This window comes from Podarcis tiliguerta (genome assembly GCF_965153285.1).
Source record: "Podarcis tiliguerta genome assembly, chromosome: 3".
Classification (NCBI taxonomy): domain Eukaryota; kingdom Metazoa; phylum Chordata; class Lepidosauria; order Squamata; family Lacertidae; genus Podarcis; species Podarcis tiliguerta.
In genome coordinates this window covers 69,655,303-69,681,952 of record NC_139536.1, presented here as the reverse complement: position 1 = coordinate 69,681,952, position 26,650 = coordinate 69,655,303, and the positions used below count along the sequence as shown (strand labels likewise).

General features: G+C 39.7%; 1 protein-coding gene across 3 annotated transcripts; it reads right to left on the bottom strand.

Moving 5' to 3' along the window:
* Positions 1-3,505: 3,505 nt before the first annotated feature.
* ZBTB24 (zinc finger and BTB domain containing 24) lies at positions 3,506-24,662 on the bottom strand. 3 transcript variants are annotated; one of them, XR_014509541.1, is made up of 8 exons: positions 24,504-24,662; positions 21,307-22,275; positions 19,319-19,486; positions 18,584-18,667; positions 17,625-17,708; positions 16,300-16,381; positions 4,459-4,554; positions 3,506-3,549 (listed from the first exon to the last, which is right to left on the bottom strand). XR_014509541.1 is itself a non-coding variant. In XM_083433495.1 (7 exons), the coding sequence occupies exons 2-7, from the start codon at positions 22,268-22,270 to the stop codon at positions 8,862-8,864; spliced, it is 1,389 nt and encodes a 462-aa protein (XP_083289621.1). In that variant the 5' UTR covers positions 22,271-22,275; positions 24,504-24,662; the 3' UTR covers positions 8,820-8,861. The 3 variants fall into 3 exon arrangements, 2 of the variants coding, with proteins under 2 accessions (XP_083289621.1, XP_083289620.1); XM_083433495.1 differs by lacking the exons at positions 3,506-3,549; positions 4,459-4,554 and adding an exon at positions 8,820-8,868; XM_083433494.1 differs by lacking the exons at positions 3,506-3,549; positions 4,459-4,554 and adding an exon at positions 11,921-15,865 and having other exon boundaries at positions 24,504-24,661.
* Positions 24,663-26,650: the final 1,988 nt, after the last annotated feature.

The window sequence follows — 26,650 nt, the reverse complement described above, 5'->3', positions numbered from 1 at the left end:
TTTGTTTGCAAGCCTTTGAGAGAGAGGGCTAAGGGGGGCGGCCAGAGAAAGGCTTTTATCTTGTAATGAGAATGCATAAATCAGTCTTCCTCAACTTGTTACCCTCCAGGTGTTGTGACATCTCCCATCACCCCAGTTCCCATGGCCAATAGTTAAGGATGAAGGAGGATGTAGTCCCAATGACACCTGGAGAGCCACGGGATTGGGAAGATTGGTAGCAATACTAGTATCATCTCAAAGCACTCTGATGAGTGCAAACGCAATTATACATGTCAAGTAAGACAGGAAAGTTGACTGTGTCTTTATTGTATAAACCGGTTTCAATACCCACCTCCTCCTTGTATCCAGCCATTTTTTACAAGTCGGTGAAAGATAGAATCACGGTAAGTGAGTGGAAGCCCAGACATAGACTTCTTTTTCTCCCCTGAACACAAATACTGGAAGTTTTTACATGTCCTGGGGCAGATATCAGAATAGAGCTGCAAAATGGAGATAGAAAGCATGTGTTAAGTTTCTACAAGCTCAGTCCCAGAGAAGGCCCTTTGTCATGTCAGTAGAGACCTCCCCCACAACTCTGGACAATTTTCCAAAGAGGGAGAATGCCTCTTATAAGATGGTATTTGTCAATATGCTATTGTATAAAAATAGGGGGGGGGGGGAGGAGGGATAAAATCTACTTTCACCTAATGAGGGGATATTTTCAGTATATCAAAATATTTTTAGTTGATTAGTCTGTTGATTATCTACTAACCATTCCAGGCTTAAAATGAATACAAATGTTCAGGAGCGCAGCATTATAAGGCTGTGCCTATTGTAACCATTTTGAGCAGCTATACCACCATCCAGCTCATTTTGGTTCATGCTCAGCAACAGCAAGCATTAACTGTACAGTCATATCCTTCTCCTCAATTATATCTGAACCTATAGTCTGCAATGGGAATATGAATGCCTGCTAGGATGCTACTTGCCTCTGCCCCTGCTATGCATTACACCTCCACATTTTTTTGACTCACTCAGCTTTTAGCAATCAATTGATCAGAATACCACAAAAACACATTGGACATTCAGAAATAATTAATACATTTGAGATGCAATCCTAAACTCTAATGGGAGAGAAGTTCCTTACACTAGGTATGGGGCTGGTGCTACGTTGTACGATAGCAGTGGAGTATAATAATATCCAGGAAATGGCACAACTGTGTTCCACTGAGACACCCATGACTCTGCCCGGATGTGACCAATATTTTCTGGCAGCAGAGCTGCAGTGGCCAAATGTTCTACTTCATTGTTGTTGTTTAGTCTTTTACTCGTGTCTGACTCTTCGTGACCCCATGGACCAGAGCACGCCAGGCACTCCTGTCTTCCACTGCCTCCCAGTTTGGTCAAACTCATGTTGGTAGCTTCGAGAACACTGTCCAACCATCTCGTCCTCTGTTGTCCAAAAGCATCAATTCTTTGTCTATCAGCCTTCTTTATGGTCCAGCTCTCAGTGTACTTCAATGGTAGCCATTTATCCCACAATCTGCTGGTATAGCAGAGCTTCCACTGAACCCTACAGCCTCTTGGGCATTGGATCCAGAATACAGAATTGTGCCTGTAACATTTTTATATTAACTTTTTACATTAACTTTACATTAACTACATTAACACATGCATATATGCTTCATTTGAATGAGTTGCAGTTCCTTGGAGTTGAATGTTGAGTCTTTTTAAAATACTATGCACTAGATCCAATGCCAAGGTCTGATTTTTCTTCAGCCACTTACCTCAAATAGCAATTTTCCTTTAGGCTCTGCCTGAATAGATATTTCAAAGTACACAAACACATGCTGCCAAAAAAGATAAAGAAAAAAGGCAAAGCCAGTTGTCAAAATAGAACACAGTGACTAATTGGATAAAGATTCTCTTTTGAACATTAGTCATGCTTCAGAAAGTAAAAGGTTGAATCCCATAAGCAAGAAGCCTCCCAATGTGTTCTGTATCTCTCAAGCTGCCACTTTCCAATTTCCTACTTCTGAGAAATCCTGTCATCAGCTAAGCTGCCAAAGAACTCCGGGTCAATGCAGAAGTTTCTATGTGTTTTAGGGTGCACATTCTTTTCTTAGGCCACTTAGGCCTTTTGGGCTTAAACTAAGGAAGCATAGTGTAAGGAGTCATTCTGCAAAGAAACAGAAAAAGATGATTGTAACTTTAAGAACTGTTTCTGTGTGCCCTGGGCGTGGTTTTCTAGGCTGATTAGGGTGATGAATACAAAAGGAAGAGAAGTTGCAGTTTGAATTTGCCTGCAAAAGAGAATACCCACATGCTTTGTGTTTGTAAGGTTGGTAAATAAAACTCTTGCTTGAGTATTTTATACCTGTCTCATGGTTCTGTCGTCTGCTGCGAGGAAGATACAGCTCCAATATATAGAACATACCCAACACTCCCCTATGTCTGTGCAACTTGTGTGAGGAGGCGGGGAGAAGTTCCATCCATGAGCAAACTGGCTTTCAAGGAACTAGTCTGCCATCCATAGGATAGGGCCTTGTGGGCCTTCTCCACAAGCTCCAACACCATGTTGTTTTCTTCCAAAAATTGATATGAGAATTTTGTTAGCAAAGAGCCCTCATATTGAAGGACACAGCACTTTCTTGCCATAGCCAGTTATGACCCACAAAGCAATCGTTTTATATACTCTACCTTTCTTCCAGGGACATCAAAGTGGTAACATAGGGTGCCCAGGAAAGAGTGTTCGGAGATGCAGGGATAGTGTGTTTTGACTACATGCTGTTTTGGCTTCATGCACTATCCCCGGAACATAACCCCTGCATAAGTTGAGAGTTGACTGTATTGTAAGCAAGCAAAGTCATGTACCATATGACCTGGTTCAGATATCACATTACAACACACCAAACCATGATTTGGAGGATAAGGAATGTGTGGCAGATAGGCACTCTCCGTTTTCTATGCCAATTCCCCCTTCTATTTCCCCGATTTCTTCTTACCAGTTTGCTGTGATGTCTGAATCAGGCAAATTATGGTTAGTACTAACCTCCAAACCATGACTTGAAGTGAGTTAGCACACTATGATTTGGAAAATAGTGCTTAGCAAAGTCCACCTGATTTAGATATGACAGCAACTAGTGAATTTAGAAATTTAAAAAGGTGCATGCATGTGCAAGTCCACAGGAACATTTCTAATCCTCCAAAGGATTGTTTGAACTGAGACTATAAGGCAAAAATAAATAAATAATGAAGGCACGCAGGATCACAGCCAATCAAAAATATGGTGACCAGCAGTGAAACGCTCTAGCTGAAGACACATTTTGAAGGTACAATATTGTTCACAGACCTATTTCCTTTGGAAAACCAATAACCTACCTGCTTGTTTCTCATGTATTTAGTGAGGAAATCCTGTGTAATTGCTTCATAAAGTGCAACGGGCTTGAAGTCCTCATAATCCCAAACATCATAGGCCCACTGTAACAGCTGTTTTTCATCTCCAACAAGCTGGCCATCAATAAAGCACATCACGTTGGAAGGATATTCCCATGTTTCCCCTTTTAACTCCTGTGATGAAAATGGCAGTGTTTCAGAATCAGCAGGCATTTAACAGAAAAATGAAACATGCAAATTTTACAAACAGGGAGAAAACCCACAGAAGAGCAGTTCTATCAGCAGTACCATGCCTAAGTTCCCAAAGTCAGGTGTCATCACTTCCAGGAAGCAGAGTGCTGGTCTATGTCTTGGAACAGATGGTGTAATCTGCACCTGGTTCAGTGCAGTGCCCTTGATTAGTGCTTAACTTCTAAGTTCTCATACTAGGGAAGTACTGTACCATATTATTCATTTACCTCTTCCAATGTTCCTCACAATGCCTGGACAATTTGGACAGAACTTGGAACACTTCAACTTTGGCCTGTGAAGCAGCAAGGCAGAGCATCAACCCTGTCAGCAAAACTGCTTGGAATAAGGATGTGGCATTTCAAATATAAGGCTATGCAAGGATGGGGAGCTTGTGTCCCTCCAGATGTTGTTGGACTCCCATTAGCTCCAGCCAGCATGGCCAATGGTCAGAGAAAATGGGAGATGTAGCACAATGACATCTGAAGGGCCACAGGTTCCCCATTATTGGGCTAGACAAGTGTCCATCAGTGGGAAAGGCTACAATCGTATTGCTATTAGTCTGTGGGTGCCAGACTCCCCTCTGTTATGCATTTCAGATTCTCCTGTGTTATGAGTTTCTGGGTGCCAGACACTGAACCTACTTGTTGTGTGCTCAAGCACCTATCTGTGCTTGGTATAATGCAGACTAAATGCTCATTTCCTGAAAAGATGTTATGAGCAGAATCTGGAGAATAAATAAATCATTCAGTCTGAAAGTTTCAGGAGAGTGTCTCTGCTGTAATACCAAAATCAAACCAATCCACCCTGTTTTGGAAATAAGAGAAGGAGAAGGAGAAGAAGAAGAAGAAATACCTTTTTCTTCTCCTGTAAATATTCATCCCATGCAAACTGCAGCAAAGGAAGCACTTTTGGTTCTGCTATCTTGTTTGGAAAACTTTTCCTCAGGCCCTGGTTATTCAAGAGAAAATGACAAAATTAAAAAGGACAGTACAGATCTCTTTATAATTGCTGGTGATGGAATCAATCCAATCATAACTGTACTTTTGCCTTGTTTATCTCATTCACACTACTGTACTTCCTTTTTTTTTTTTTTTGGTAAATAATTTTTATTCACTTTCCAATAAACATTTTTTCCAGATTTAACATTTGTTTTGACATCAACATCTTTTTTGACTTCCATCAGCCTATCTGAGAATTCTCCATACTCTCACTACGTCTCACATTTCTTACATTTATATTGCACATTATATCTCTTAATCTTAACCTTTCTTTTTAAACAACATTTCTATCAGTCTTTTTCACAAAGCCTCCTGAAAGCCAACAAGCGTTAGTTGCTCCTCACATTCAGTTTTGATATATTCTGTAAATTTACTCCAGTCCTCGGAAAATCTCTGATCACGTTGGTTCCTTATTTTTCCAGTCAATTTGTCCATCTCTGCATACTCCATCAATTTCATTCTCCATTCTTCCTTGGTCGGCATTTCTTCCTGCTTCCATTTCTGGGCCATCAAAATTCTTGCTGCTGTCACTGCATATCTAAACAGTTTCACATCTTTCTTACTAATTTCATTCCCTACTATCCCAAGTAGAAATGCTTCTGGTTTCTTGATAAATGTATATTTCAACATTTTCTTCATCTCATTATAAATCATTTCCCAAAAGCATTTCACTTTTTTACATTCCCACCACATGTGGTAAAATGTTCCCTCTTTTTCTTTGCATTTCCAACATTTATTACAGATTTTATACATCTTACCAAGTTTCACTGGTGTTACGTACCATCTATACATCATTTTCATTACGTTTTCTTTTATTGTAGTACATGCAGTGAATTTCATTCCCTCCTCCCACAATTTTTCCCATTGATCAAATTGAATATTATATCCGAAATCTTTGGCCCACTGGATCATAACCGATTTCACTTCCTCATCTTTCGTATGCCACTCAAGCAATAATTTATACATTTTTGACAGAACTTTAACATCAGTATTCAAAATTTCTTGCTGAAACCTCGATTGCTTTTCTTGGAAACCTCTTTCCCACACTGTCTTTTTAAACATCGCATTTATCTGGTGGTAATGCAGCCAATCATATACATTTTTCTTAACTTCTTCATATGGTTTTAGTTTCCATTTATTACCTTCTTTCACCATCAAATTCTCATATGTAATCCAATTCCCTGACATATTGACCTTTCTTACACTCATAATTTCCAATGGTGATAACCAGTATGGTGTTTTGAATTCTAAAAGGTTTTTATACCTATTCCAAACCTCATTCAGCGGTCCTCTAAAGATGTGGTTTTCAAAACCTCTATGCACTCTATTCTTTTCACACCATAAATATGCGTGCCACCCGAATCTATTGTCATACCCTTCTAGATCCAACAATTGTGTGTTTTCTAATTTTATCCATTCCTTTATCCAGCAAAGACACGAAGCTTCATAGTACAGCTTTAAGTCTGGCAGGGCAAAGCCTCCTCTTTCTTTCACATCTGTCAGTATCTTAAATTTTATTCTTGGCCGCTTGCCCTGCCATATATATCTTGATATTGTTCTTTGCCATTCCTTAAATATTGTCACACCCCTGATTATTGGAATTGTCTGAAACAAAAACAACAGTTTCGGTAGCACGCTCATCTTTATCGTTGCAATTCTTCCCCAGAATGATAATTTCATTCTTCCCCACACCTCCAGGTCCCTTTTGATTTTATTCCATTCTGGTACGTAATTATTCTGATACAGGTCAATATTCCTGGGTGTTAACATAATCCCTAGATATTTTACTTTTTTAACCACATTCATCTCAGTTTGTTGCTGTATTCTTTCAGTTATTTCTTGGTCGATGTTTTTAGCCATTATTTTGGTCTTTTTCCTATTTAATTTGAAACCAGACACCTTGCCAAACTGTTCTATCTCTTCCAACACCTCTTTTATACTTTGCTCAGGATCCTCAATAGTTAAAACCAAATCATCAGCAAAGGCTTTTACCTTGTATTCATTACATCCTATTGTTACACCTTTTACATTTCCATTGTCTCTTATTGATCTCAAAAACACTTCCAGGACCGAGATGAACAATAACGGAGACAAAGGACACCCTTGTCTTGTACCCTTAGTTATGGCAATATTTTCAGTGATAACATTATTCACAATCAGCTTCGCTCTTTGATCTGAATATATTGCCTTTATACCATTCAGAAAAGCTTGACCTGTATCCATATATTCTAAATTCTTTAGCATAAATTCCCAAGAAATATTATCAAAGGCCTTCTCTGCATCCACAAATATTAACATTGCTTGTTTGTCCTTCCCGCTTGACAGATATTCTATTACATTAATTACATTCCTTATGTTATCTTTCATCTGTCTTCCGGGAAGGAAACCTGTTTGATCATTGTGGATCATTTCCTTTAATATCTTTTTCATTCTGCTTGCTAGTACACTAGCAAACATTTTATAATCATTATTCAATAGTGAGATTGGCCTATAATTCTTTACTTGTGTCAAATCTGAATCTTGCTTGGGAATAAATGTTATATATGCTTCTTTCCAGGTCTCCGGTATTTCTCCTTTTTCCAATATGTTATTCATTACTTCTCTTAATGGTACAAGCAGGGTGTATTTCAATTCTTTATAATATCTTGCACTAAATCCATCTGGTCCCGGTGACTTCCCGCTTTTCAAATCCTTTATTGCCATTTGAATCTCCTCTAATTCTATTGGTTTGTTCAATTTGTTTTTATTACTCTCCGATATTTTTTGCACCTTTTTCTTCTCTAGATATTCCTCTATTAATTTCATATTAATTTTCTCCTTTCTTTTATACAGTTCACGGTAGAAGTCCACAAAACCTTTCCTTATACCTTTCTGACTCACAATTTCCAGATCCTCTATCTTTATTTTGTTAATCATATTTTGCTCTTTCCTTTTCTTAATTTGCCACGCCAGCCATTTCCCTGATTTATTTGCAAATTCAAAGTTCTTTTGTTTCATTCTTCTTATATTCCATTCTACTTCTTTATTGATTATCATTGCGAATTGCGTCTGGAGTATTTTTATACTTTGTTTTACTTTTTCATCTTTTGGTCTTATAGTCAATTTTTTCTCATTTTCCATTATTTGTCTGAGAATCTCTTTCTTTCCTTTTTCTCTCATTTTATTCTTAATCGCATTTTGTTGAATGAAGAATCCTCTCATGACCGCTTTACTTGCATCCCAAACCGTACTCATTTCTGTCCCCTTATTGACATTGTTTACAAAATAGTCTTTTAGACATTTCTGAGCATTATTTTCTGGTCATCAAAAAGACTCTCATTCAGCCTCCACCTATAAGATCTTTCTTCAAATCCTTTCAAAATGGCTTTTACCGCGTTGTGATCTGATAATACCTTTGGTTGGATCTCAATTTTTTGCAATCTTGTAGTTAATTCATTGGACACCCAAATCTGATCAATTCTTGACATTGATTGATTTACCTCCGAGTAGAAGGTAAATTGTTTTTCCAGTGGGTGTCTCAATCTCCATATATCCACCAAATTACAATTTTCTACCATATCGAAAAAGGTTTTTGGTAATTTCCCTTCCTTTTTTCTCTCTTTATCTCGTAGTCTGTCCATTTCTATTGAAACCACTCCATTCATATCACCCATGATTATCATTTTTTGATCCAAATATTCAAATAATTTTTCCTCCAAACTTTTGAAAAATTCTGCTTTACTTCCATTCGGTGCGTACACTCCGATTACTACCAACTTCTCGCCCTGCCAATTGACTTGTACTGCAATATATCTTCCTTCCTCATCTTTAAAAAGTTGTTGTGCCTCTAATTTACTTTTTATATACAAAACCACCCCTCTCTTTTTGCTTTTATCTGATGAAATATATTCGTTCCCCAACTTTTTGTTGACCAAAATTTTTCTATGTGATTTTTTAACATGCGTCTCTTGTAAACAAATAATGTCCAAATTTTTTTGTTTTAAATATTGTCCCAATTTATTTCTCTTTTTTTTATCGTTCATTCCCTTCACATTCCAAGTCCAAAGTTTCAGTGCCATGTTGTCTGCCAATTAAATATTTTTACTTTATTTCTCTTCCTCTTCTTCGTCTTTATCAATATCCTCTTCGTCTTCTCTTTTTTCTCCTCTTCCCCTCCTCCTGTCCCTTTTACTTCTTTCTTCATCCTCCTCCAGCTCCTCCAGCTCTGCAGCAAAGGAAGCACTTTTGGTTCTGCTATCTTGTTTGGAAAACTTTTCCTCAGGCCCTGGTTATTCAAGAGAAAATGACAAAATTAAAAAGGACAGTACAGATCTCTTTATAATTGCTGGTGATGGAATCAATCCAATCATAACTGTACTTTTGCCTTGTTTATCTCATTCACACTACTGTACTTCCATGGGGATGGATGAGTTGTACTGGTGATGAGTAAAAACCATGGCAAAATATAATAAGGTCAATTCCTTCTCTGTTTACTCCTGAAAGCAGTTTGAACACTAGAATGGTAGTGGCAAAGACAACGAGCTAAAAGTTAGGATGTCCCAAGTTCACATCTTTCTTCCGTCATGAACTTACTGAGTGTTCATTGCACTATTCACAGTCACACATCCTGTAATATGGAGAACATAACAGTCATTTGCTTTACAGGATCGATGTGAGACTTACAATCCCAATTTTCTCCCTATGAACCAGCGTAACCACACACCCTGAAGTCCATTGGCCCTAATGCAGCAGAGCTTGCTCTGTGTCTTTGCCTGGGCAGTGACTAGTTTTAGGCCTTGCTTTCCCCCCTTATTTCCCTGCATCACATCTCTGCCTTCCCATTGGACTACTCCTAAGGTCCCAAACTGATCCTGCAGGGACATAGGGTTGCAGCCACTGCTGCACATGCAGAGTTCCACTTGCCTGAGAAGGCTTCTCCTTTGCCTCCTTTCCCTGTATGCCTTCATAATATGCTCTGGAGGGTCCCCAGACCCCTTGGAATAGATTTTGAGGCTGGGGGGGGGAGGGCAAGCTGCAGGGAGGAGGAGAGCAGGGGGAAATCCACTGAACGAATAGAACAGTGTTGGATACAACCATCATACTCCTAGCAAGTCTGAGCACTCTCAGACGTCTCAACCAGGTGTATAAAGATGGTAGTTATAAACAGATGTCCATTCTTAATCCTTCCTTTTTCATTCCCCTCAGTGAGCTCCTCCATTGTTTCCAATCTTACCCTTCATTCTCTGTGTAATAAAACTCTCTTGTGTTTAGACAGCCAAATTTGTTTATTGAAGTGTCAAAGGCCACATAAAACAAGAGAGGGTCCTGATGTGCCTTGGAGATACAGGCATATTGAAGAAACAGCCTGTCATCAACACAGAAGAGCTGCCTGCCACTTCTCAGTAGTGGTATCCTAGAACATGAATGTGTCATTTTCAAATGAAGCACAGCTAGGAAGCACTGCCGCTGACTGAATTCAAAGAGGTGCAGATTGGAATGTTCCTTCTTCCATGTGGCCACATTCAGAGAGAGATGCACAAACATCTAAAGTGGTTTAGAAATTCAAGGCAAACACCTGGAAGGTGGGCTTTACGAGAGATTTTCACTATCATACTATATTAGTTAAATGACCATCTTTTTTGAATCAGGGAGTTGGACATTTTGGCTCCTTGAAAGCAGAGCTTTCCAAACTGTGTGTCGCGACACATTAGGGTGTCGGCTGCAGTGTGTAGGTGTGTTGCGAAAATGCTCCCCGCACTCCTCCTGGGGCTGGAAAGAGGTTAGTTTAACCTCCGCTTTGCTAGTAAAATTGAATTACTGTGTCGCAAAATGATGCATTTCTAAAAAGTTTGTCACCAACATTAAAAGCTCTGCTTTAAAGTCTTGTGGGTTACCACAGACTGACTGCAGTTTCAGTTCTGTGGATTAAATGTTAAAGGATAATTTTTATCAAGCAAAGGTTGATAAAATATCAATGATGTGGCACAGAAAATTTTCCAGTGCTTCATTTCTCTGCAGAAAAAAAAATCCATTTCATCTGTTCATTAGTAACAGTGAATGGATACCAACTGCAGTATTAGGCAAGTTTGGCAGTTCCAAAATGTTTACTTTGGTTACTGAATACAATGAAAATAAATATATTCCCATTCAAACTGATAATTTTCTGATGCAAATTACCCAAATTCATGTATAATTTCGAATTCAAAATTTTCTGGAAAACTTGTATCATCATAAAATATTACAAGAGGGTACTCAGATAAGCCAAATGGAAGTGGCAAGTTTCTTAATTAAGCTTTATTTTATTTTATTTTGGTGAGGAGAGCCCATTCCACAATTGTGCTTTGGAAGGATGTGCTTTCTATTCAGCAACTGCAACTATACGTAATACAACAGCTGAGGAATACAGTCTACATAAAGACCACACAAGGAAAAAAAGAGGAAGAAAGATGTTAGCAAGTGGCTCCAGTAGGAAGAAAAAAGGTCTGCAACTTACGTACCTCTGCTGCACATTTTGCCATGTGAAAGGAGGGTTCTGTGAGAAGCCCTACAACCTCCACCTCTTGCAGCCTCACAGGCTGCACAGCACCCTTTCTCCACATCCTTCACAGAGTTTTCTGTCTTTTCTCCTCTTCTCCTTGCTGCCTCAGTTGCCTCCTTCCCCTCAAACATCCGGGAGAAGGAATAAAAACAATCCTGGTCCCTATAGCGACTCCAATCAGATGCAAGCATTCTGTGCCACTCTGAGTTCTGCTAGCCTGTGATTGGTCCTTGGTTTCTTTGGTATTTCTACAGCACAAGTTGACAGAACCAATCACCTTGTAGCTTGTGAGTGATCCTAAGTCCGATGTTGGGGGATGTTATAGTGTTCAGATTTCCCACCTTCTCTCTTTTTTTACTGCAGTTAGTGAGAGGTTGTAACTTTATTATTATTTTTTAGTTGTGATGCTGATTGAGGTAAGATTGCAGAATCCAAACATTTCAACTAAATAATTCTCATGTTGTACAGGTGACAGTGCAGTGACATACAGTATTAAGCTATGCCTAGCAAAGTGAGATCTATAAAAATGGTCTAAAGTCTCATACAATTATTGCAGATATCTCTCTTGTTTTTATTGGGTAACTATTTATGGCAATATTTTGTATTAATTTATAAACCCTTAAAAAAAACTATTGCAGATGCCAGTGATTTTAGAATAGCAGATAAGAGCTACTCCGGTTAATTTTTTTTGGCCCTTCTGTACTTCAAATCACGGCCCTACTTAAATGCTTAGATATATAAATGGCACATTTATCCTATGTAGGCAGCTTGGAAGAATATAAAATTGACAGAGAGTACATTTTAAGTAAGTAAAATATTTATGTACAATTTATTTTGATAGTTGCATTCTTCTTGTACATTTTTGCCATGCGGTCATAATTTATACATTTATAGTATACCACGTTAATCAGTAATGATTCCTAAAAATCCTGGCAACTGCAGTTAGTTAAGGGTCCTGAGAGTTGTTAGGAGACGCCTGTTCCACTCCCAGAGCTACAATTCTCAGAGTGGTTCAGCCATCAATCCCTGTTCCCAGGGAACAATGTGACACATTAAGCACACGAAAGTATTCCAGGGTAAAGCAAAAATAATAATCAATCATTTTAATGCTTTTACAGTTATTAGAACCAGTTTTCTGGATAACTCATAACTATATTTATTCTTGTAGCAACTATCTAGATGCGTAGATGCGTAACATTATTTTCCATTATTGGAAATATGCAGAAGCAAGTCAAATGAATGTTACTTTTGTAATTGGATGATTTTATAAAATAACAACATTGCTTTACCTTTAATTTTATGTAAATACGATTTCTAGAACAAATGATTTATGTACTTCTCATTCATATTGCAGGAGCATAATCAGAAAATCTGACTGGGGGAAAAGGTTGACACAAACAGGATGCAAATGAGCTCCTGGCTAGGAAGAAGTGTTAGCAGCATGCAGATAAACTACACAGAGAAAAATGCTAGAAGGATGAATTTATGCATTGCTTTTATTTTAAAGGAGAAACAGTTCCATTTCACATACAAGAGTAAATATGTATAAGCATGAAAATTTAACCCTTAACTGAGGAAACAGCATTATTTCCCCTTCACCCAGTGATTTATTTTTGCAACTGCATCAGTCACAACAGAATTATAGTCAGAGGAAGAACTGTTACAATTTGGAAATTTATCCCCCAGAAATTATGTCTTTCTTTTCCAACTTTCCCCCTTTGAATTTTTTTAATAACATTCTTTTTTAAAAAATCCATTTAAACTTTGATATTTATGTTGCATTTTTACTGTTACCAATTAAAGAGTTATAGTTTTTAAGAAACCATTTGAGATTTTTGCCATCTTAAATCTTTAATTATGAAACCATTTTTAACCTAGAATAAAAACAGTATTGTGTTCTCAAGGCAAAATATGAAGCTGTGTTTAAAATTTAAATATGTGATTAAGGTATCCTGCACTTATTTCTAGCATTTGAAAGTAATTATGTTGTTTTGCAGAGATGATGAATGTTCATCCTCATCTTTCTTTTTTTTTGCTGTAAAAGCTTTTCTGTTGTAAAAGCTAAGGCACAGAAAGTTTATGATTTGGCTATAACTATACTATTGGCAGAGTGACTAACTGAATCAAAGATTATTAATAGCTTATTCTCATCATCACATTATATCACCTTTGTAAGAAGAGCATGTTTGAATGTCTACAAAAGGAACATTCTTATGCAATACCAGCAATTTGTGGTAGGGTCCTTACTACACTCCCCAAGGCTTTTGTATTTATTTCACTAGACAGGACAGCTCTCTCTCTCTCGTGTGTATGTATGTTCACAGAGAGGCATTCTGGACACATTGCTCCACGGTAGTGAAGAGGAGGATTTGATTGTGTAGCTCCACATATGCATCACCGCATGGTCTCTGGGTAAAAGTGAGAAACGTGACAAAAACAGTCAAAAGATGCACTGATTGCAAGTGACACATTTTTGATGCCCACTGTATTGCAGAGAATAGGTACATGGGTGATTGCAGACATGATATGACATAATATTTGTCCTTAACTTTGGCTGTGTCAAGAGCACCTCTCCTTAACACAGCTTAGCACCACATCCAACCGTTAAACATAGATAACACAAGGGTGCCAAGATAACCTGGAAGGTTCTACTTCCAACATTGATAGTATTATTCCACTGGTGCAGACAATGCTGTTGAAGCTTCCTTATGGTCAATTGTATCAGATTTACTTCCAACCTCCCAGAGGAATGGTGGTTGGATGTGCAAACTGTTGTGCAAGTTGGACCAAGAAATGAAAAAGCAGAGGCCAAATGCACATCAAAATGTTTATCAGAGGATGGCTATCTGCCAACAGTGCATTATTGAAGTAGAATATGAATTCCTCTCCACAAGAAGCAGAACTAGACTATGGTCTACTTCAGGTCCAGTAAAACAGTGGTTTAGCAGGCTGAGAATGTGGTTTAGCAGGCTGAGAATGAATGTTATGTCTTCACGTTCCCTCCCCGCTGCTTAAACGACTGTGTCAGAGTTCAGAATCAGAAACTGTCATTTAAGAAATCCCAGAAGCATTGCATTAAGATGCAAGAGAGAAAATAGGATGGAAGAGGGAGGTACACAGTCACAACACTTGTTGGTCTAATAAACCATGGCTTACTGTTGAATTTGAACTAGGCCTATATACAACTAGAGGTGAATCATGAATTGAATCGGCAAAGCCTAATGTAAAACCCAAACAAGAAAAACAATTTTCTTTAAGCCTGTAGGTGGCACTTTTCAGGATGGCCTGTCCACACGTGGTCAGAAGTCCAACTTTACTCTTCCACCCTTTTGAAATTACACACATATGCTTATACATCGAGACAAATCTTAAAACTGGATTGGAAATTGTGGTTTAACTGGCAATATTGCACATGTATTTGCACATATAAAATGGCAATATGTATGTTCCAGCTTGCCATTGTAATGCACATAAATAAGCACAACTGCTTTTTCATGGGAAAGGAAGGAAGGAAGGAAGGAAGAAAATAATTCCTCTGTAGATATCCAAGAGCAAAGTAGAGCTCTGAAAACAAGCACATAATTATACAGTGCATGATCCAGGTGAAGTTAATTTTTACATCCCATCTGCTTAAATGGGAGCAAGTGAAAAGCTCTTTTCCACTCAAACAGCTAAAATGGTTGGATCCCACCAACAGTATCTCAATAACTATTGCAGTTCAGGCAAAATAGGCATGGGTCTTGACTATGAAATCATCCTATCAATATATATTTAAGTTAAGAAAACATAAAAATAAAAAATACTCAGCTTTACAATAAAGTGAACCATCAGTATTACCAAAATGCAAACTTAAATAGATGAAATATGACTTGGTTTGACGTCATTTCACTTTTGATAAATAAATAAAGAAGCAAAAGAGCCCTTATTTTAAAAAGTCTGCCTCTCAATATGATGATCATCAGATGACTGGCCTACAGTCAGAGACTGCTGAGGTGATTCAGAGACATGTACAGTTTGAGTCTGTCCCTTGCTCATTTGAGGAGGTAGGACTGTAGCTTGGCTGATGCGAAACTCCTGGCTGGGTTCCTGAGCCACCTGCAGGTGCTGGCTTGGATGTGATGTTCCTGTGGTGATCTGGAGCACTTCTGCTGGATTCTGATTGGCATGTAGATGCTCCAGGGCTTCTTTAGAGAGCGTGATGACGTGCACTTGCTCAGCCTGTGGAGGCTCCATCTGGCTGCTCACAATGTTAATATTCTGAATCTGGTCTGCTGGCTCTGGCTGGGTGGAAAGGAGCAAGTTCTGTAGCTGCTGGGGTGGCTGAGTGAGAAGGGTAAGACTGCCTGCATGGTCCGTCATCACATTCTGGGTGCCATCTGCAGTGACAACGCTAATACCTTCGCTATGGCTGGGCACAAAATTGATATTGTGCACAGAATCTGTGACCAGCAGCTGGATCTCCTGCGCTCCAGAAGTGGAGAGTTGATACTGCTGCAACTGAAGAATGTTCCTGACTTCGTCTGTGCTGCTGCTGCTGTGGGGAGCACTGCTTGCTTCCTGTAGCTGCTTTTCTTTGATGTGGATCTTTAAATGTGACTTCAAATTGTCTAGGCGCGCAAACTGCACGCTGCACTCCGAGCAAGAAAAGGGCTTTTTGCCAGTGTGTAAGATACAGTGTCTCCTCTTGGCACTGGAATCAGAAAAGGATTTCCCACAAATGCTGCATGTGTAAGGTTTTTCTCCTCTGCAAGGGAAGACAGGTTAGCTTCATCAAGTACGTGAAAGCTTGAAGGATACAGACATTTCACAAAATTTCATGATGCAGCATGAGACAGGATTACCCCAGTGTACTTATGCTGTCCGCATTGCCTTGGTATGGTTTTATCTCTAGTTTACTAAGTTGGCGTGTAGACAGCAGCCTAGTAACAAGGTGGGCAGGCTACAGTGCAGGCCATGATTTGTAGCTGGCCCACAGAACACAACTTTTAGTATACCTTTGGGGTACAAGGTCAGCTTTTAAACTGTTCAATAAATCCCATTTTGTATTTTCAGCTAAATATTCTACTTCTGTAGTTACAGTGGACACCCAGTCTGCAACAATTTAGACTCAAAGCATTTCCCATAAAAAAACTAGTTCCTGACATGCAGTCACACAAAACAAAAGGAGGAATAGCATACCTGTGGATTCTTATGTGAGTCTGGAGAGAGCTTTTTGCTGTGAAGGACTTGCCACAAATTTCACATGTAAATGGCTTTTCACCTATAAAAACTTGTTGGTTAGTGTAACAGCAAGATACCACTGTTTAATTAAAGGCTAGCATGTTTTTAAAAAATACACTCAATTACAGTGTGTTGGACTTTGACATCTGAGCAATATCTTACTAACGAAACAACAGCACCACTCTAAATATCATTATACCAGCACACTGTTTGTGATGGAACATACCAAGAGCTATGGCTGCAGAGCATCAAATATAATAGCAGCTACCACATATAGGGAGTATTCTGGCTGTAGCGAGATAATTGTGGCAATAAATTTGGGATTAACTGGAAAGCCTGTCAGAATTTAAAGAGCACTGGAAAAGAAGGGACTCTTTTTCATCTAAGTAATATTCAACAAATCTCATGGCTAAGAGATAGAATCCATCATGCTCTTCTTCCTCATCAAAGTCACTTTGGATGTCAGCAGCTGCATCAAGTATTCCTTCTGTACTGTTCCTAAAATGTTGCTAGACAATATGGAAGGAATTCACAGTGCATGCAGCTCCTTTTCCTGCAAGCAGGAACCTATACTAGCCCGGGAAGGAATATAGCATTGTGGCTTCCTTCCACACAGCTAAAGTCCTTCAATGTGGAAGGTCCCATACCACTGAGGTAACATGAGAAGGAAGCTTACAGAAACGTTTCACAGTATAACACTTCATTTTGTTGAAAAACAATGCTTTATTTGGTTTTGGTGGGAGGCGTTGTTTGAATGATTGAAAACTGTTAATGTTTTATATAGCCTTTCTTCTTTTTTAAATGGCACAATATATTTATGTTTTTAAATGTAAGTAGCTTGGAGACTTTCTTACAAACAAGTGACTAATAAATCCTACAAGCGCTTATCCATATTTCTTTTTTGTCATTCTGCTCATGGTTTTCAATCACATAGCCTCCACATCCCTCTGCTCTCTAAAAGAAACTCAAGGAGTCTGCTTTGTATCAGTAAAGTCCTGCACATTACAGATTTGGCGCCGTTTAGGATTCACCAATCCAGATTAAAATTCATTTCAACTTCATTTATTCTCTGGGGCATATTGTTGTCTCTTCCAATTCCGCTGTGCATCAGCATTCCCAATGTGAATATCAATTTGTGCCTAGCTGGTGCTAAACTCTCCCAGCAGGAGGGCAGATCTCTTATTTGACCTGACACTAACTATAGGCTTGCGTTTCAGAGGCCCAGAGGCCAAACCCAAAGGACAGCTGTCTCTTCTCTGAAAGAAATATGGAGGGGCCATTACCTGTATGTGTTCTTAAATGTTTCTTTAACTGAGCTGCATCCATGAATTTGCGATGACACAGGTTACATTCTGGCAAAGAATGGCCTTATTACAAAAAGAAAAATAGGTATCCATTATCTTTTCTGAGTCTATTACTATTATTTATTAAAATGTCTGTCCTGCCTTTTGCTCCAACAGTGTTGTCAATGTAGCACACAAACATACAAATCTGACATATCCCGAATCAAACCAATGCCACAGTTAAGAGGAGCAACACAAGGCAGTTATAGAAAGAACATTATTTTATGGTATTCAGAGAGATTTGAGTTGGTTAAATATTGTTTCCATCACAACATTAGTTGTTTTAAATACTACTGACAGCAGAGTATTAGAGAGACAGCAGAACATTAAAGTTCACATAGGCTTCTGTGGACCAAAAGGATCATGTTTGCCACTCCTAGCTTCCCTCTGGAGCACAAGACCAGAGGTGCTACACACATATAGGCACTGTAACCCAATGTGTATAGGTTAGAACATCATGAAGAATGTAGAAGCATAAAGCACAAGGAAATTCATGCTACTTTTACTGTGCTTTGGGATGGAGAGGGGATGTGCAAAGTTGTAATCATACATCTACCCCATTGGGAAATGCTTGGGAGCAGTAATTGCACTCTTCACAAGAAAAGTTATGTTGTGCTAGAAGTGTGTCTAAAGGAAGTGTGGCTCACACTCCTGTCCATGCTTGTACACAAAGTCACCTTGAGGTGGTATCCTCAACTCTGGAATAGCCTCAAAGATGGGAATATTCAAGCTAAGCATTCAAAAGACTCACATTCCTCCTTGCCATAGAACTAATATATAAAAAACCCTCTGATAGCTTGATACGGTTATTAAAAAGAGACTCATTTGAAAAACGTAAGAAAGACAATGTGCTAAAAAATTTCCAACAAAATCCACCATGCCTCTTAAATTTGTTATACCTGTGTGAACTCTATAATGACTCTTAAGTTGTCTCTTTTGGCTGAAGTATTTTCCACACTGATCACAAGTAAAAGCCTTCTGACCTGAAAGAAAAACAGAGGAATTTAGAAGATATTTCAAAGAAATCGCAACAGATATCACTGCATAGCTTATATTATGTTTAGTCTGGGTCTTACTGAAACATACAACTAAACACCAAGCAAAAACAATCCTGTGCATGTTTATTCAGAGGCAGGTTCCCCTGTCTTCAATGGGGCTTATTCCTGGGGGAATGCAGAGAGCCTTATATGTGTAATTAACAGGAAAGTTGCTCCACAACATGTGGTGATGAAGAACAGCCTAGAAAGCTTTTTAAAAGGATTCAACCAGTTCATGGAGGATAAAGTCTATGAAAGGTTATTAGCCTTACCAGCTAAACTGAACTTCTGTGTGCAGAAGCAGTATACCAGATGCTGAGGACAAAGCATTAGGAATGATACACATTATGTTAGTCACACATGGAATAGACCCACTGAATTAAACAGATTTCAGAGGGCCCATTCTGAGTACAACTTAAGTTGGATATCAGGATTAGCCAAACCCTTCATGTACTACTTTGTATGGGCCCAGAAGCCTCAGGCATTCTGCAGTTGGAAACCATGTTGGGCTTAATGGATCTAGGAACTGATCCAACCAAACAATTATTTGCTAATTAATTTACACTCTTAGCACAGCTAAAATGCTCTTGACATTACCTGTATGAAGGCTCATGTGCTCCAGGAGTGAATGTTTTGTTGTTAAAGCCTTACTGCAAACAGTACAAGTGTATGGCCGTTCTCCAGTATGCATCCGCTCATGAACTTGGAGAGAGTGTTTCTGGGAAAAGCCTTTACCACATTCACTGCACTTAAACGGGCGCTCCCCTAAAAACAATGTACCAAGTTTGTGAGTGGCAAATAGTTAGACAATTTAAGTTGACAGAAAGATGCTTCAAACATTATTTAAAAGAAAACCCCGAACATTTTTTCAAAACTGCAGGTTAAGAAAAATAAATTGAAAGGTTATCGTGAAATCATTATTAATAACTTGATGGTATTCAAAGTGCTTCACATACTGTATTTACACAAATCTAATGCACCATCAAATCTAATGTGCACCTCAGTTTTCAAAACCTTTAAACCAAAAAAGTGTTTGCTATGTCAGCGTTGTTTTTCAAGCTTGCAATCAAATCTAATGTGCACCCTCATTTTCGCGACATGATTTGGCCCAAAAAGGTGTACATTACATTTGAGTAAATATGGTATGTTCTCAGGAATCCTAACTACTGCCCTGCAAGGTTGCTCAGTATTAATATTATCACACTGCCAATGGAACGGCAAAGAATCAGGGCCATGCCAAAGGCCACTGACTTAATCTATGGACTTCCTGGTTTGCAAACCACAGCTATACACAGTATTGTAAGGATCTGTGTAAATTTATTAATTAATAACAACAATAATTATGCAATTGTTATCTTATAAATTCAGCAGTAACATATATGTTTTGACTTTGCAAAATTTACCAATAAGTTATACAGCAGATGATGGAAACATTAGACTTTCTTTTTGCATTGGGACAGTGCCTGCTGGGTTCTTCAGCTTAGAAAGCAGACCTTCCCAGTCAAGATGCATTGAATGATCATGGCAATGTGAGTCCATTGCCATCCCCATAAACCATAGCAGCTGGCCATTATTGAATTACGTTGCGGGGAGGGGAGGAATATTCAGAAAAATATTATGGAGAAACCACCTTCAACAGTTCCTCTTCTGAAAGTTAAGAGCTTGACAAAGTTCTATGCTGAATGAAGTTTTAATGAAATGTTTTGATGAATAGATTCGGTAAAAGATTATTCTAGAAAAAACAAGCAGTATTTAGACAACAGTATTCTATACTATGTGTAGGGACGCAGGAGGCGCTGTGGGTTAAACCACAGAGCCTAGGACTTGCTGATCAGAAGGTCGGTGGTTCGAATCCCCACGATGGGGTGAGCTCCCGTTGCTCGGTCCCTGCTCCTGCCAACCTTGCAGTTCGAAAGCACGTCAAAGTGCAAGTAGATAAACAGGTACCGCTCCGGCGGGAAGGTAAATGGTGTTTCTGTGCTCTGGTTCGCCAGAAGCGGCTTAGTCATGCTGGCCACATGACCCAGAAGCTGTACACTGGCTGCCTTAGCCAATAAAGCGAGATGAGTGCCACAACCCCAGAGTCGGCCATGACTGGACCTAATGGTCGGGGTCCCTTTACCTTTACTATGCTATGTAAATATTTTGCGCTGTATCATGCAACAAAATAGATATACACAAAAAGGAACATCTGAATGCAGTCTATATAGAGTCAATAGCTGCTTTTCATATCATAAATAGGATGTTATTTGGCATATGGGTTTTGTTTTCTTGACTACTGGAGTGTGCAAAAACATTTTTTCTGCTACATTGTTTATAAATTTAAAATGGACTTTTTGTTTAAACCATTTATCTAATGATTTTTAGTATGTGATTTCTTCCAATTTGTAACTGGATTGATTTCATAAAATTTATATTCTTATATAACTGTTAAATCATTAGCCTATGGTCATGCAATAAAAATCACATTACACCTTAAGAGCTAGCTAAAACATTTCAATACAAAACACAGTTTAAGAAGCATTGTAGCTATGGTATGCTACAATTATATTACTGAATGAAATAAACTGTTCATTAGTACCTACCCGTATGACTTCTTCGGTGAATAGCTAAAAAATGGTTATATTTAAATACCTTCCCACAGTCTTTGCACTCAACTTCAGAACCTGTACGTTTTCTTCTCCTATCATGTCTCTTTTTCAGCCCATTGTCCTCTTCATCACCAATAAGTTTATAATCTCTTAGCTTGATAGACCGCTGTATCCTACGTTTGCTGTAACGACTCTGACTGGCCTGTATACTTTGGCATTTAGGATCATAGTTCTCATCTTTTTCAGTGGAGACACTCACCACAGCATCTGAACTACAAGCATGATCAGTATCTCTTGCTTCTCTGCTTACAGGAACCTCCTCATTGGAATCTCTGTCTTCCACCACAGCATCTTTATCCATAAAGTTTTGCTTATTATGAACAGAGTTGTTCTCTCTTAACTGAGCATCTTCAGCAGATATCCCAAGTTTTTCCTCTTGGATATTCTTCACTTTTCTTGGTCTTCCACGTTTTCGCTTTGGTGGATCTTCACTTTTCTTGTCATTTGTCAAGGCAGCTACTGTGCCTCCATTAGTAGGCGTGGCAGATAATGTGCTGCTAAAATTCTTCTCTTGTTCTGTGTAAGCCCTTACTAAATCGTTCACTTTGAGGAGATGAGCTGTGGCTAAAATCTGCTCTGTACTTTTTTCACTAGCTTGCAGAGAACCAGTGTAGATAAACTCCAACAGCGCACCAAAAGCATCTGACACCATTCCTTCCAGCATATAGATCGACTGGCCAATCTCTCCCTCATCAACAAACATCATAGAGAAATATTCACTGCTGGCAGCAAGTAAAGCTTTGTGTGCTCTAAAGTGCACATTTTCTACAATTAAAGTGATATCACACAAAAAATCTTTTCTCCTCTGTTCTTCAAAACTGGCCAGAATAGTATCTCTGTGAACTTGTGAGTGGATGATTATACGCTTCTCAGAAGCATCAGGAACTGCTGCATCCATTGTTGCTGTAAACAGAAGAAAGGTTGAGAAACACTGCTGTGATTCAAGGAGCTTCTTCATGATTGGAAAAGTTCTTGTGCATGCACATGGGGCGATTACAGAACACCACACAGAGCATTAACTGCTGTTCTGGAGGATTCCCCAATCTCCTAAAGTGGCTTGGAAGTTAGTTTTTTTATCTCTCCCTGTTGGTTTGGATGCATGGAGTATTCCTCCATGAAGATAGGAAGCTGTATTGTACTCAGTTAGACTATCAGTCCATCTGTTTAGGGAAGTTTTTAATGTCAGATGTTTTATTGTGTTTTTAATATTCAGCTGCTCAGAGTGGCTGGGGAAACCAGATGGGTGGGGTATAAATAAATTATCATCATAATCATCATCTAGTTCAGTATTATTTACACCAACTGGCAGCATCTGTTCCGGTCTTCAGAAAGGATACTTTGCTTGGGTAGCTATACTTTTAAAAATAAATGTAGTAATTTACTAAGGAAACTATTCATATTGATCAAGCATTCTTCTGCTTAGAATTCTCTATTCCTGTTCCCAATAAAGGACCATGAGACAAAGTAATTCTCTAGAGCAGCCTAAGGTTCATCTGGTCCAATGTTTTATTTCTATTAGCAGAAGGCCAGAAATTCTCAAACAGAGCTTGATGGTGACAGAATTAGTTGCCCCAGCATCTATACTTGAACATAGAGACTACACTTGGCTTTTATGGCCAATACCCAACAACCAACTCAACTTCTATGAATTTGTCTATGCACTAAAGTATTCAAGTATTTCTTGCATTCATGGTAAGAAATGCTTACCTTAGAAGACACAGTGTTGTAAGGAAAATAGTAGCATTAATACTGTATGCCAGAAATGGATTTAAGAGACCAAAGCAAGAAGGCACCTCTTAGGAATAATGCCTTATACAAAACAGATCATTGGTCTATCTAGCTCAATATTGTCCGTACTGATTGGCAGTGGATTTCCAGTAAGGATTCTCTCCCAGACCTACCTAGAGATACCAAGGACAGGATCTAAGATCTTCATGTAAAACATGTGCTCTGCCACTGAGCTATGGCCCCTCCCCATAGCTTGTTTCCTCAGTATACCACATACCCCAAATTCTAAGCATAACTCAGTCTAGATTGCAGCCAGATAAATAATTTGCATTTTGAGGAGGGAGGGTAAAAGAGACAGCCTGGTAGAAAATAAGTGTAAATTTATAGAAGGACCTTTTCACAGAGGTTGTGAATCTACCGGGCACTACTCAAAGTATGCAGAGCAGCTTGCAATATAACCAAATAGCATAGCAAAGCCCAACTGAGCCTCAAACTTATGTGTATTATTTCCCTGGAATAAGGAATTGTGTAGTAACCACCTTTGCTCAATAAGCTTAGTCTTAAGAAAGTCTTTTATTAGATCACTATTGAGCTCATCATATCAGCAGAAATCATCTGGTTTTGTTTTCCAATGCTTTTGCAAGTTTAGAGTAAAGGAAAACAATCACAGGCTGTTTCATGTCCTGTTCTGATGTAGCCTTTATCTGCAGTCATCTGCTTGTGCCATCTACTCACAATACCACCACTAGGAACATTTTTATATCACAGTTCCATAAAGACAACAAGAGTATGCTAAAGTTCCTTCCAATGAACTTGTTCCAGGAGGGAAATATCTCACTAAAGAATAGGCAAAACTAATTTTATCCCTTATTATTCTCTAAACTCCTCCCACCTAACGACTCCCATTAACAACCAATGAGAAAAACAAAAACAGAAGAAAAGGGAGTTATAATGATGATGATGATAGCAGAAAGATAAAGAACCGGAAAAGGGAGTAAAATTGCTCATTCTTTTCTCTCCTCTCTTCAGGGGGAGGTGTCTGTGTGGGAAGAAATCAAAATTCTATCCTCTGTCCCTTTTTACTTTTCTTGACAATAAGTTCAACAGGTGATGCTTCTTCCATCACGGCGTGGAGATGCCGAAAACCAGAAAGGCTCCACCTGCCGAATTCCTGCTTCTTGGGCGATTATTAATTTAAAAGGCGCAAGAGCTTTGCCAGGAAAGACAGCGCTGGCAGCCCAGCCCCACACCAGATATTGCTGTCAACTAGGAGCAGGACAAGGGACCACCCGGACTGGGAAAGAGTGGCAGGCGGAGGAGCATGGAGGGAAAGGGGAGGGGGGGAGGCAGAGCCCTCCTCGGTGGAGACCGTTATCAGCGCTTCAAAGGGAAGGCAGACTCACCACGCGCGAAGGAGGCTGCGGACCCGACCCCCGTGACAGGCAGTTGAGCAAGAAGCCGAACGCGCAGGCCAAAATCGGCAGCCGCGCATCCCGGAAGTGACGCTAGCGCGGAGCAGGAAGTAGGTCAGAAATCCAGCGCGCGGCAGTGGGCGGAGCAAGACGGGAGATTCCGGAGGGCGCAGGCGGCTCGGCTGGTTCATTTGCTGCTCTCAGGCTGTCAAGCAGGAGCTGGCCGCGGAAAGGAGGCACGTCTGGCGTATTGCTGCACCGGCAGGGATGAGTCAAGGGCGGGCGTCCCGTCCTCTGCCGCTTCCTTCCCAGAAGTTGGACGGCACAAGGCAGCTGACTGTCACTTGCACGCCTGCAAAAACAGACGTGGAGGCGGCAAGGAGCAGCAACCCTTGCCTCCACGTTTGTTCGTCTCTCGGCTACGGATCGGACTTGATTTACGTATAAGCTAAACAAACTGTAGCTTAGGGTCCCACTCTCTTGCCCCCCCCCCCAAAAAAACCGAAAATAACCTGGATGTACATTTCCAAAATATCAGATAAAAAACAAATAAAACTTACATAAAGCAACAGTGTTTTTTGTTGTGTAGGCTCCTATGGTGTAAATACAGTGGTACCTTGGGTTACAGACGCTTCAGGTTACAGACTCCACTAACCCACAAATAGTACCTCGGGTTAAGAACTTTGCTTCAGGATAAGAACAGAAATCGCGCGGCGGCAGCAGCAGAAGGCCCCATTAGCTAAAGTGGTACCTCATGTTAAGAACAGTTTCAGGTTGAGAACGGACCTCCAGAACGAATTAAGTTCTTAACCCGAGGTACCACTGTAATGGGCCCTGCCTGCTAAATATCACTGGTTTGCTCATTTCTGTATATAGGGTGTCTACATTCTGCATGGACTGGTTGCATGGCAACATGTGCAAATAGCTTTAGATACCTGTTAGGTCCATAAATTACCATAAAGCATATATTCAACACAAAAAACCGTGACAATTTGTTGTTGACAAAGGACAGTTGGACATATAAAGGGCCCCATTACCTTCAGTAGCTTAGGGCCTCATCAAACCTAAATCCGGCTCTGGACTTGCCGCACCACCCAGTGCTGGTGAGTAAGTGAGAGATGGGATAAGCTACCTCTGCTCGTGGCTGGAAGGATTGCAGCCCACTCGCTCTCGTTGCTGGCCAACGGAGGATTGGAAGTGCTGGACTCGTTCATTGCCGCTGCCACCATCCAAATGGAGGGTGCAGCCAAAGGGAGCGAAGGAGCAGGAGTCAGCGATATAGCAGGTTAACCAAATAAGTGACTATCCAGACAACGTTGCTTACACATCATGCTCAAGCGAGACACCTTGATGCTAGAAAGTATACAGGAAAAACCACTTGTTTAAATCCTAGTCTTGGCTGATGTTAATTCTTTGGTCACAGGAGAATCTTGTACAGTGGTACCTCGGGTTACATACGCTTCAGGTTACAGACTCCGCTAACCCAGAAATAGTACCTCGGGTTAAGAACTTTGCTTCAGGATGGGAACAGAAATTGTGCTCTGGCGGCGCAGCAGCAGCAGGAGGCCCCATTAGCTAAAGTGGTCTTCAGGTTAAGAACGGACCTCCGGAACGTATTAAGTACATAACCAGAGGTACCACTGTAGTTGCTGAGCTGGGAGGCTAAGCATAAAAGCATCACTTGGAAACAAGCCCAACTGAAATCCCTTTATATAAGACCAGAAAAAGTGATAACCCACCACCAAAACACTGTTTAATGGGGAAATCCCTGAACGGGAGATTGATGGGAAATGGTTCAGCTCAGACACTAATTTGCTACTTCATCGAAAACAGGTTTATCAAGTACAGCAGAAGATGCCACATCTAAGAAACATCTGATTTCCCACTTCTATAAAGAAGGAATTGCGTGAAGGGATATGCAGGCAGGTGCAGTCTCTTTCATCTGAGAACCTATTCAAAGTATCTCAGTGTGTCTGTTCCGCCATATATGAACACAGTTCATATACTGACTGCATATTGACTGTTCATATACTGTATTGACAATTGACTGCATTTCTTAGATGTGCCCACATATGAAATAGCAGCATGCAGCTGTTTCAGCTGCTGACAGTGTACACTATTACTCTATGCTAAGTGGC

Coding starts and splice junctions, on each gene's coding strand:
- ZBTB24 (XM_083433494.1), bottom strand. CDS start 22,270: ATGGATGCAGCAGTTCCTGATGCTTCTGAGAAGCGTATAATCATCCAC. Junction 19,487..21,306: donor TCACCGAAGAAGTCATACGG/GTAGGTACTAAT, acceptor CATTGTTTTTAG/GGGAGCGCCCGTTTAAGTGC. Junction 17,709..18,583: donor TCATTATAGAGTTCACACAG/GTATAACAAATT, acceptor TTTTGTAATAAG/GCCATTCTTTGCCAGAATGT.